Source organism: Camelus ferus, chromosome 7 (genome assembly GCF_009834535.1).
Source record: "Camelus ferus isolate YT-003-E chromosome 7, BCGSAC_Cfer_1.0, whole genome shotgun sequence".
NCBI lineage: Eukaryota > Metazoa > Chordata > Mammalia > Artiodactyla > Camelidae > Camelus > Camelus ferus.
In genome coordinates, this window is record NC_045702.1 from 7,627,665 (window position 1) to 7,640,658 (window position 12,994).

The 12,994-nt window shown below is 42.9% G+C and overlaps 1 protein-coding gene across 1 annotated transcript in view; it reads left to right on the top strand.

Moving 5' to 3' along the window:
* SND1 (staphylococcal nuclease and tudor domain containing 1) overlaps window positions 1-12,994 on the top strand; it is a 379,862-nt gene that overhangs the window by 136,106 nt on the left and 230,762 nt on the right. The window contains exon 11 of the mRNA XM_006184738.3: window positions 528-617. Within this exon, the coding sequence (XP_006184800.1) occupies window positions 528-617 (90 nt within the window). The remainder of the gene's footprint in view (window positions 1-527; window positions 618-12,994) is intronic.

Below are 12,994 nucleotides of genomic sequence, written 5' to 3' on the forward strand. Positions count from 1 at the left end.
AGACTTTAGCACTTACTCAGTACTGCTTTGTGTTATTTCGTATCTGCAGGATTTCTTCCATTGTTGTTGTTAGGTTACAAGGATTCTGAGTCAAGGATTATAGTATTTACATAATGATTCATCAGGGACTAATAGTGGTAGGTGCTTGAGAGTAACAATGAAATTGATAGTATATCTACAAATAGTACAAGGGCCCAAATACTTAGCCTCTTACATACTGCAGTTTCTGTACTTCTTTCCTGTTGAAGAGTGTTCAGTTTGTTTCCAATTGTGTAAACATTTCGTTGCTTACTTTTGAGCCCATCATGTGAAAAAGCCTGTCATGTGAAATGTCATGTGAACATTTCCCCGTAAAGCATTTCAATCAAGTATTTACTAATCGCTTACTATATATCTAACCACATACTCAGTATTTGTCATACTGGGAGATAGCATGTTTCAGTATCTTGTGCTGTTGACTGTGTTCATTTGTGTGGTTTTGTTTTGTTTTTCCCATTCCTGATGGTGGTGTTTTATTTTGCTTTCAGGATAAGAACAAGAAACTCCGTCCTCTCTACGACATTCCCTATATGTTTGAAGCCCGTGAATTTCTGCGAAAGAAGCTTATTGGGAAAAAGGTAAGTAATGACAGAAACATTTGCAAATAGTTGGGGATTGTTTTAAACTGGGCCCTTGTGATGGAATCCCAGAGACCAGCAGATGACTTTCCTCTACCAAGTCAAGCGGTATTACTTTGCTAAGAAGAGAGGCATGCCCCTATATCAGGAAGTGGTATCCCTTGAGAGAAATCTAAAATTGGGGCCCTGACCACAGTGTGATTGCCAAAGCTCTCATGACATGTTCCTTCCCGAGTCCAGGCTCCATTCCAGTTTTAATAATTGCATATTGCCCTGAGCTTCTTGGCTCTTTGGTTCTCTCCAGACACCTCCATTAAAAATCGGTGCTGTGAGATTTGCTAGTCAGGGAAGGTTACTGCTTTTTTCCTCCCTCCCCTATTTCTGAGGGACAGGACAAGAGGAGCCCTCCTGGAATGGGAGGGAGTCTGCCTTTGTTGGGAAGAGTGAGTGGTTTCCTGGTTGTTCCTGCGGGACTCACGTAGTGCACCGACTTTGTAGTGTAGCAAGTGGCTCCAGGGTCCTCGGAATGCATTTCCTTGTGTTGCTGGAGCAGAATATTCTATGACCCGCTGCAGAATTTGCCATTCTGGGAAGCTGATAATGAGCCTCTGATCTTCCCCTTATTTCTCCTGACCTCCCTGCCCTGAATATCCTAGGCATTTCTTTGTGTCCTTGATAAACAGAGGAAATGAATAAAGTAGTTCCTTTGGTAATTGAAGGAGATCTGTTCAGGGAAGGACTGTGATTTGCCTTTTCCTTACTCTGGCTCATTGGGGATTCTTCCAGGAAAGCAGATGTTTTGGGCCAATTTTTATTGTGGCTTCAGAATGATAAGGTCATTTTCTCTACATCTGGCCTCAACACATTGAAGCCATATTAACATTCTTGACTAATGTAGGTTTTTAAATGATTGGTGATGTGAGAGGTTTGTCAAAGTAGCGTACAATAAATATGAGTAGGACCCATTTTATTATACACCATATTCACTAGAATGATAAAATATAGCAAGAGATTTTGAAGCTGGGCAGAAGACGAAATTGCTAACTTTGAGGTCAAGAAACCAAACTGGATCCCCTAAAACGAATATTAAATCTCCTCAGGTTCCTTCAGGTTCCCTCATTTGTCATTGTATAAAACTTGACAGAGTGCTGTATTCATTCATGAAGTGTAGTGCGAATGATGGCTTTAAGCCTCTTTCAGTTTCTGGATCTTGTCTTATCTGATCTGATGTCTAACATCTCTATTTCAACAAGTTGATACATCATATCGCTCATTTACTGGCTCATAAACAATGGCATCTAGACAAGCAGGGAATTCCCCCACAAGCGTGCATTCCTATTGAAATCCATCCAGAGTTACATTGAAAGGAGCGGCAGTGCACATTTGCTTCATGTGCAGCCAGTTGTGTGGCATGTGTTACGGCATCCACCTGGTTGGTTTGAATATCGTCCTGCTCCGATTCCATTTCATCCCTGGGAGCATAGATCACAGCTCGGTGCAGCAGCTGTGCTGAATGGTTCTAGAAGTTTAGCCCAGGGCTCTACTCTCCAACACTGCGTGCCTGCCAGGCCTTTGTAAAGTCCTCTATCTTAGGGATAAGAGGACTGACCTCCAGCGTCAGATACGGTGACAATTCTTAAGCAATTAGGTTTCTTCTTTGTGGCAGAAATCTCATTGACTGGTTCCTCTGCATGAGAGTTGATTGGATTCTATTTGTGCTGTTTGTGCGGAGCCCAAGTTTTGTCCCCCACGGTGACATTGTGTAAATGATGGATACCTTACCCCTGCTTAGGGAGTAGGATGCAGCTCGGCTCTGCTGGGCTGGAACATTCCTGATGCAAACTGCTTTTCCTGACTCACCACCTGAAACCCCTTGCCTGTCTTCTGGGCCCATCCGTTGCAACAGTAAACACCCATGCGCTCTCAAGTCTGGGAGCAGGCAGGGCAGTTGCTGCCTCAGAGGGGTGGCTAGCACATCATCACACATTTCTGCCAATTCCCTTCAGACCTCCGCAGCTGTTCAGCTCGGCACATGGTGATCAGGAGGCAGCGAGAGGGAGCATGTGTGTCTGTGTGTGCCTGTGTGCACGGAAGCTGATTAGGGCAGCCTGTCACAGCTTAGCAAGATAATGGAGGTAAAATCATCGTCTCTGCCCAGACTATAATTTGACCATCCCAGAGAGTCTATAATAAGGCAGGTTTGAGGGGTTTCTAGAATGTAGAGAAATAAGATTGCAGGTAAACTGATGAGATGCTTTGTTAGGTTCGGTGGCCTCTACCTCAGCTATGGAAATGCACTTTGAGTCACTCTCAAGATTTAACTCTGGCTAAATGCCTTGATTAAAGTAACCAGGCACCTTTCTGAGCCTTGATTTTATCATTTGTGAACCAGGAATATTATTTGCCTTTTCTCTCCAATGGAGGAGAATCCTGGATGATACTAGGCTTTCATGTTTTCCCAGAAGCCAGAAAATGATATTGTTGTGTTTTGTTTAATAATACTGCTTTCATACAGACTCTAGCATAGCCTGACTATTTTAGTTATTTTTTTTTTTTATTTTTTAACTGGCTCTGAGATCAAGAGACGTGAATCAATGTGCAACTAATTTGACTGCCATCAACCCCTTGCACAGATTTGGGTGTTACCTGGTTCCCACTTCCACAAAATGGGTATCCACTCGTGTTAGACCATACATTTGTGTGTGTGTGTGTGTGTGTGTGTGTGTGTGTGTGTGTAAAATCTGGTTTGAGGGAGGGGTAGGATATGTGTGTATCCTGGAAGTGTTTCAGAAGCTGTCTGAATTGCCATAGTCTCTGGTAGAACGCCCTCCCCATTCCATTTACCATCTGCCATCTGCGCTTTCTCTAAAATCTTGACTAAGGAATATGCATGGAGGAGAGAACTGTCTTGCTGATTTTTTCTGTGGTTCTTCATGGTCCTAGTATAGTGGACACATGGAACTCTTGGTAACTTCAGCATGTCCTTTAGTTTTCTGGGGTGGCATCCTTGGTGTGTATGAGATAGTGAGATTTATGCCCTCAGGAGAGAACCAGGGCTACAGTCCTCTTCTGATGGTAGGAACAGTTTGTTTTGTTTTGTTTTTTCTTAATGTCTGGAGATGATCATCCCAAGGAAAGCAAGAGTTTGTGTTCCTAAGTCATTTTGGTCTCAGTGAGGTAAGGTGGTAAATGGGATCTTCATTGGGAATTTTTCCCAACTGTTTCATAGAATCTCTAAAGTAGAAGTTCTAAACATTTTCAATCTGTTTAATACAGCATTTACCGATGACCTGTGAATGACTGTAACTTCTTTCCCTTGATTACAGAATTTCTATCACCATGGGAACCATTGTATTCCAAGTTGTTCCTTATTGGGACAATTGAAGGGTCAAAAATGGTAGAAAAAATGAAATTCCAAGAAGTGAGGAAGCTTTAGCCCTTGCACTAGGTATATGCTCAGTCCAGGCTCTTCTGTCTCCAGAAACCTCTGTCCCCAAATTCATCTATTCCCTACATGTTTTTGCCACTGTTTTTGTTGTATAAGTAAATTTGGGGGATAAGGCTCATTTGTAAACCAACATCTGACTTTGTATGTTTTTGTTTTTGCCATTGACATTTTTTCCTGTAAACTGGGCTGATTTTTTTTTTTTTTGCACTAAAAATTGGGTAATTTGCTAGATAAATGCAGACATTTGGGAAGTTATTGGGCTTTAAATTAGGGAGTTATTTCAAATTCATACTGCTGTAGATTGTCCTTCTCTTTTGGAAACCTATCTTACCTGCAGTATGTACTTTCGGGGGCATGGAACTCTTTAGGGTGGATGGGAATAATTTCCATGTCTGGCAGACTTACAAATCTACCAGGTCCAAAACTGAACTCGTGATAAATCTGGTCTCCTGTAGTGTTCTGGGAGTCACATTACTGTCTGGAATGGTTGGTATCATACGTAAACAATATTATCTCTATTCTGGGTTAATGTGCTTTTATGAGCCAGGTTGGCAACCCAACCACTGTTAATAGCCTTGTTTCTATGGGGTAAAATATTCTGAATGTCTAAATCGACTGTAGAAGATATGGCTCATTTATTCTTTGGTGGCTTCTTTTGCATGATTTTCATGCTGTTCCAACAAGTAGCATGAGCCAGACAGACTTTTCTTTAAGATGCTTCATATTCATGCTCTTTCTAGCTTGAAGAGTTAGAGCTGTCATTTATTGAGTTGTTAAATTTTGTTTTCACTTTTATTTAATTTAACTTTTATCTCCAACCTGCAAGATGTATCATTCCTTTTTTTTTTTTTAAGCAAAGAAACTGCATCTCATAGAAGTTAGGCATCTTATACCCAGATGTCTGTGCTTTTCATTGCAATTCTGAATTAAAGGGCATCTAGAAGGGCCTGCTTCCCTGTTGTGTGTACTGAATCATGTGTAGATAGCCATGGTCAGAGTCTTTTTGGAACATGCCCAATCTTGTATGGAACACTTACCTGCTATAAGAAGCTGATTCTCTCCAGCCGCATTGTCCTAGTCTACAGATATCCTCAGGGTGATAGCACCAGCGATCAGCCCTCTGAATGCTTTCAGCCCTCTAGACATTATCTCATTAGTCTTTGAGATGTCCCTGCAAAGTGATGTTTCATCAGAAACCAGTGTCAGATTACATGTTCCTCTTCAGTTACACAGACAATGTGAGGTCATAGGTCACATTGCCAAGCCAGTGTTGAAGCTTGAGTTTCCTCTCTCTTCCATCTCTTGGCAGTGGTGAGTTCTGGGAGGAGGGAAAGGACAGGTTGCCTGTTTGTCTTGGCCCAGCGCCAGGTTGGGGAGCACACTCAATGCTCAGGCCCCTGTGCGAGGGCAGGTCTCTGAAGGTACCAGTGTGGCATTCCTCAGCCCGAGCAGTGTTCCTTTCAGCCAGTGAGAGCTCTTCAGGGGTATGGATCTTTGAGGATTCCTTCACTTTTCTCACTGGCTGTATCACAGGGCTGTACTTTCCCTTAAAAATACTTGTAAGTTCTGTCTTTGGCAGTACGTGATTTAATCCGGGGTGTTAAGTACAGAGCTGGCAGTCTGGGGATTCTTGTTCTTAATTAACCTCTGATGTATTTTAGTTTGGTTTTTGTGAACATTTCCTTTGTCTTCTCCACATTTTTCATTTCATATTAATGTGAGTCACACACGCTATGGAAAAGTCCTTTACATTAATGATCAAAACAGGCCCTAAGGTTGTGAGTGCACTGTGATTTAAATTGACAGGTTTATACGAGGTTGCTCGTCCTTGCCTTCTCAGTGCCAGCTGTTACCATCAATGTGGCTGTAAATTTTTTGAATAAATGGCTGAAGATTCTTACCAAATCAGGTGTTTTGAATGACTGGTATTTTCTGACTGTGCCTTTTCCTAGTAAGACTTTTCCCACCGAGACAGGTTGGAGATGTGTCAGTTGCCCTGGAGACCAAGGGTCATTTTAGACGGCTTTGCCCCCTTGAATTTTGGGAATGATCCTTGACTCACCATCTCCCTTGTCTGATGAAGGTAATTAACAGAAATGACTGTAGAGTTGCCTGTTTTTGGAAACTGAATTTTTCTCAGCAAGATAGGGCTCCACCTGCTGCCATGTAAGTCCTCTTTTTGATGGATTCTTGGTTTTTAAAATCTGTATATTGTGAAAAGTACCTCTGCGCTTTTGGGACCATCAGGGTGTTGAGGTTATGGTGAATGTGTGGTGTTTGTATGATGTATGTTGTGATGTCTTCTTCAGAAGGAACCTCGAGGTTAAAGAAGGTAGAACTTTAAACTGCCTTCCTGGAAATTTGTTTTATATGCTCACCTGTGGGAAATGATTTAGCTGTCGGAATCCTCACCATCTCCTATCTCTGGGTAATACTCATAGTAGTGCTGTGTTTAAAGACTCCCTTCCCTGGACTCCTAAGTTGCTCGTAGGTTTCTGGTGAAAGTTCTTACATTTATAACTGATTTTTTTGGTCAGCTTGTCTTAAGCCACCCACTCCTGATCTTTTCAGCTTGATTTCTGAAATGTCGTCCTTGGGGCTGGAACTTTCCATGCTTGTTCTCTGCACACTGGGATTTTATTTTAGGGGGAGTTTTGTGCTGAATCAGCTCAGCTGTGTTTGGGGGTAGGGAGAGGACAGGCTTTTTTTTTCTTCTTTAAAAATAACCCTTATGTGCCAAAAACCCTATAAAATGTGCTGAATTGCAAATCTCCCAACTTCCTATACCTCTTGGTTTACAGAGAATAGATTGTTTTGAGCTCCGGCTGTATGATAGTGTATAGAATATGTTGTTAGACGAGAGTAAAGTGAGATTGTACAGATGTGCTCAGTTGGGAAGGAAACCCGACTCTTGCCACCTTTTCTTACAATGTTTTTTTTGCCAGTAGTTTTCATCTTAAGGGTCTGTACAGGGATAGTACAGATAACTTTCCTCATAAAAAGTTTCTGCTGTATTTGCAAAATAGCACATCATTCAGAAGTAGTGAGTCCAGTTTTTTGGCACAGACTTTTTAGGGTTTCGTTCTGTGGCCTCCATTTTTGCTCTGTCCAGAAAGTTTGGCTGATGCTTCAGCTGTTTGACTGTTTCTTTCTCAAGGGCATGAATACTTTGTGGGTGTACAAGAAAGTGGTGTGCACAATTGTATGTTGGTTCTGAGGTAGAAGTTCCTTCAGTTCTTCACAATTGGGTGACTGAGGTGCTACAGTTTCATAAATGAGGTCATATGACTGTAAACGCAAAGGATATGTGCTTCTTGTTTTAAGGTGTTTAAAATCTGAATGAAGCTTTTTGTTCTTACTAAATCAAGTTCTTTTACTGATACCTGGCACCGTCTTCTTGCTTTCACTTACGGGTTCTCTTTTCTCTGGCAGATTTTCAGGTATTCTAAAATACTGCAGTTCTGCCCCCTGAGGATTGCTGGCTTGGACCGTCTTTCCTGGTGTTTTCATGATGCCAGGTGCAGTGGGCTGAGTAGTGTCATTTCAGAATTCTCGTCCTTTTGGAAACTCAGAGTGTGGCCTTATTTGGAAATAGGGTTGTCCCAGATGTAATTGGTTAAAATGAGACCATAGTGGGCTAGGGTGGAGTCTAAACCCAAATTCCCTTGCCCTCATCAGAAGAGGGTAGGACACAGAGACAGAAAAAGAAGGGCATGTGACAGTGGAGATGGAGGTTGGAGTGATGTGGCTGCAGCAAACCATGGGATGCCAGGGAGACGCCAGGAGCTGGGAAGAGGCAAGGATTTGTTGTCAGAGCCTTCAGAGGGAACATGGGCCTTGCCTACAGCTTGACTTTAAACTGGAAGCTTCCTCAACTAGGAGAGTAAATTTCTGTTTTAAGCCAGTCAGTTTGTGATACTTGGTGACAGCAGCCCTAGGAAAGTAAAAGGGTAGGAATGTCAGTTAGCCTCTTCCTGCAGCTGGCCAGATGAAGTGCTCATTGTTCAGTTGTGTACATGGGTCACGCACTCCTTTGCCGAAGCAGTCCGTAGGACAGGGTTCCATGTTGATGTTCTTGCTCCTCCACTCCCCCGCCCGTCTTGTCTTGCTATATTTGTGTTGATTCTTTCTGTCATTACTTCTCCTGGATTGTAATGCCGTCCCATCTCCAGACCAGCTGCCAGTTGGTATAGAGTAATTAATACTGGAGCACATTTCCAGTTTTGTCAGTAGGCTCACCCTCAGACTTCTGTCCTGTTTTCCTGCCTTGAAGGATGAGTGCCGGTATCCACTTAGGAGGGCTGCCGCCGTCACCGGGCCTCCATCGCTTTGACTTCGATAATTAGTGTTTTGAAATATGACCTACCCTGGGAGAAATCATTCCCGGCAGTAGCTTTTGATGAACCATGCTCATCCCACTTAAAGCTGATGAATAGGACATGAGGAATAATTAGCCGAGGCCTGTTCTCGAGCACCAGGTCTAACGTGTTGCTGGTTTAGAGTGCGTTCTGTGGGTGCTGCGTGTGAGTGTTCTTCTGTAACTGTAGGAATCCCAGGTTTTTTCTTCAGTCTGGCCTTTTTGGGCTAGATCACTTTTCTGCAGTTTAGCCTTCTCACCTCTTCTGGCTTCAAAAAGTGATTGGACTGGTTTGATGAGTGGGGTCATCCTCTTCTGAAGACCAAGATTTGTGGGTTTATTCTCTTTGAGGACTCAGTCCCTAAAGCTTTCATCATGCCTAATCACTTGATAGTTTAAGAAGGCCATGGGTGAGATCACCTCATTTTTATTATTTAGCAAATATTTTTTGAACAACCACTCCATGCCTACCTTGTTCAGGACGTTGGGGATTGAACCTTACAAACACTTATTCTCATGGCACTAATATTTTAGAAAAAGGCACATATGGTTGTTGGGTACCTTTTTGGAGGTAAAATATGAATAAAATATCATCTCTGTCACTGCTTACAGTCTAACTGCGATAAGATTACATCAGTGTGTGAAATTGAATAAAAACAGATTTGAGTAACTGGTGAGATAACAGAAATGTGTCTCTTGGCAGTGTTGGATTAATATTAATGTGAATCGTACAGATCATAGTTGTCTTTCAGAGGCAGGAGAGGTCACACCTGCTGTGTGACCTTATGTACTTAATGGCTCCAGCTGCCTCTTACTTATGAATATTTCCACCCCTAACTTCTTTCTCTGCCTGCAGATCTGTTTTCAGCTGCTGAATACTGGATACCCAAATACAGATTCCAGTAGATAGCTGTCATCTATTATTTCCAAAATGTAGTTCTTAGCTTCCATGTGATTTTTCTTCCCTGCCCACAAACTGCCTTGGCCACCTTTGGTGTGGGTCTTAAATAATGTCACCACCCACCCATTATCCCAGCTTTCATCAGCAGTCTCCCCATCCCAAGTTCTCCTGATTCTGCCAGTTACCTCCTCCAACCCTTCTTTTCACAGTATCACCGGTGACTTTTAGTCTGTGTGCTCCTTATTTCTCAATTATTGTAGCTCCGGCTGAAGCAATCCTGCTCCTTCTGGTCTGTGCCGTCTTTCCTATTACTGTCAGGTTTGCTTTCTGTGTGCACATTTGTGGTCATCTCACAAACTCTGGTGTGACCCAGATGCCTGCAGAAAAGCATCTGACTCCGCACATGAAGATAAAAGCAAAGGAAAACCAATTGTATAGAAAATACCCTGGTGTCATATAGGGATCCTGCTCCCGTTTCCAGTGCTTTCTCCTCAACCCTCCATACAACGTGTGACAAAGAACTTCTCACCCTTGCATCAACATGCCAAGGCCTTTCACAACTTCTTGCCTTCAGGCTGTTTTGTAAAACCTTTATTTTTAGTAGAACCTATAAGAATCAGAGCGTGATCCTGTATTTCTGGCTCCCCAATGTAACGCCTGTGGCACGCCATCCTGTTACTCTGCCAGTTTCTCTAATATCTGTTCCCAGGTCTGAGCTCCCTCCCTTGCCCACACAGGACAAAAAGCCTGTCTGACCTTTTTTTTAAGCTCAGAGCTCCTGATGTCAGGAATCAGATTCGAATCTCCAGTAAGTCTTAATGGAAGAGGTGGGATTTGTCCTGCACCTGAGAGCCCTTGAGAAGGATTGCAAACATTGGGGCACAGAGAAGAGTTGTCAGAAGCTCATCCTGCATCGCTAAGCAGCGCAGATGGTTTTCTTGTCACCTGTCTTCTTTAATTTCCTCACGCGAATATAGACCTTGAGCCCCACGTCAATGAGACTTTCAGGGTAGCTCTGTCTGACAACTACAAACCAAGTCCTTAAAAATGGATAGAATAAGTATGTTTTTCTTTTGTTTTTCTGGATACAAATTGTCGACAAAGAATTAATCAGTCCATCTGAGAAAGAAATGGAAAATTTTATTCGAGCCAGATTTGAGGATTATAACCTGGGAAGAGCATCTCAGAAAGCTCTGAGAATTCTTCCACCAGTTAGAAATGAAGGCATAGTTATATAAGTTTTTTGAGACATGGGGCTGTACATCAGATGATATATTATTAACAGTTTACATAATCCAGATCAAAGCATCATCCTGGTGGGTCAGGTGACCCCTTATAAGATGAGGAAAGGGACAGAGAATGGATGTAGCTCAGTGGTAGAGCACATGCTTAGCGTGCACGAGGTCCTGGGTTCAATCCATTAAAAAACAACAACAACAACAAACAAAATCAAGAAAGGAATGTTGTTCAATAAAAAAAAATTAAAAAAGAAATAAAAGAGAAAGGAATGTTGTCCTTTAAGGAGTTGTCTTGATGCAGGAGAATGTTGGCCTGCGTGGTTGAGCAGGTATTCTTGCTGACGGGGGAGATGTGGTGGATGCGTGGTACAGATACACAGTGCACAGTGTGGGGAGAGGAGGCCAGAGGGCAGAGAAGAATTTTTTATGTTTAAATTTTTCTTGTCTTAACGTAAAATGTGGCTTTTATTCACAGAAGTAAGGTGTTAACTAATTGCTCCAGATTAGATAGGCAGATGCCCCACACCTCACCATTGGGCTCTTTACCGTCTTCATGAGGCAGCCGAGCAGTCAGTCTTTAGTGCAAGAAGTCTAGTTTGGGGCCATTTCTCTGTCTTTTCGAAAATGTGCAGCATTTGTAATTTGTTCTCTCTAAAAACTGATTTGATAGAGGGATTTAGCCAATGCGTAGGCAGAAAGTTAATGTTTTTCACTTGAAACCTTCATTATTATTTTAAAGCTCTAAGTCACAGACGCTTGATGGGCCCTGACTGCTTCCTGCCGGTCCCATCTTCCCTGTCTCAGGGTTCATCATGTCCCTATTCTTCAATTATAGTCCACGTGAATTGGAAGTAAATAAGTCAGAGACTTGCTCTGCTTTGCTACTTCTGTGATGTCTGGGGTCCCTTTTAGCCTGGCCAGTGCCACTGAGACCCGCTTCTCAGTCTTTCGGGCTAGACTTTGACACGTTGAGGGCACTGGACAGGAGAGGCCAGGTAAGCATCTGATTTTCCTGCACTGGGCCTGGTTTCTGCCACCTGTAGACCCGACATCCCATTATCAGAAAAGAGAGAGAGCGAGGAGGGCAGAGAAGGGAATGTAAGAGAAAGGAAGAAAGGAAGGAGGCGAATAGCAGGGTGACCTGGGCACTGGTTAGTAGCCGGTTGAACATTTTGGTAACATGGTGCTGTGCGCAGTTGTAGAGCTGGGGCAGCTTCTTCACTCTTCCAGTGGATCTTAAGACCAGAGAGACTCAGCCCCGAATGTATGCATTCACGATGCCTCTGTTTCTTTACTTACAAAGTGGGCATAGTATTTTGAACTGAAACTCGGGTGTGAAATCTGGGGAGGAGGTGGAAGCAGACAGCTGCATGGGACCCTCTTAAGTTCCTCAGGATAGGAAGAGAAACTAGCACCCCAAATGCAGACCTGCAGTCTTGTCCATAATTGTCAGCCCACATTACAATGAAAAGGTAGGACACATTTCTGGGACCTCAGAGGCAGCAAGATATGCAGCTGAAGATGGTGTTCAAATTTTTACACTTGCGATGTATTTATTTCTTGCAGTCTGCCTTATTTTCTTTGTCCTGTAAAATGCAAAGGAACCTATTTAATAGGATCTTACTGAAGAATCCAGAAAGGCTCAGTTGGTCATCCTGGTATCTCTGATCAGTCCCTGATGTAACAACGTTTACTGATCACTGTGTAGCTTTCCTGATAGTGACTCTGGCGGGAGGGGAGTGGCTATCGTAGCGAGGCTGCCCCCCTCCACCCCCTTCACAAGACAGGCTGGAGGTGGGAAAAGCGCTTCTAACTCTAGGACCTTGTTCGATGGTTTTTTTGATTTCCTTTGTTTCCTTCTCTGTAAAGGAGCAGTGAACGTTTTTTTACCCTGTTTATACTAGTTGACCTACTTGATCCCTTTACAGTTCAGAAAGTTTAATCTTTGCACACTAGAAAGACTTATTTTAAACATCAGTGAATGTGAATACCTGAGGTTTGAGAGGTGTGTTTGCATGCATGATAAATCTCTACCACCTCTGTGGAGTGGCTCTAATTAGCTTTTATCTAGCAGGACCTTCCCCCTTCCCCAGGAGAAAGCTAAGAGATTGACTTCATTCTTTTCCCACTGATGCTTATGTTACTGAGTTATGGTCAGAGTATCTTATAGATCTTTTCATCTGAAATGTTTAAACTGTTATGGTTGGGGTCACAATCAAGTTTCCCATTGGGGCAGGGACCTCTCTCCTCTCTTTTTTGGGACCTTCAGATGATTTCCTCCCATTGGAGGGCCGGGGTTTGTTTCTCTCCATCACTCATCAGTCCACTATATTTTGAAATAATGGTGTTAGAAACCAAATGCAGCAGAATGAGTGACTCCTTGAGTTGGCCCGGAGTCTTCTCATATTTCCTACCAGTTTTTCTCCCATTGCC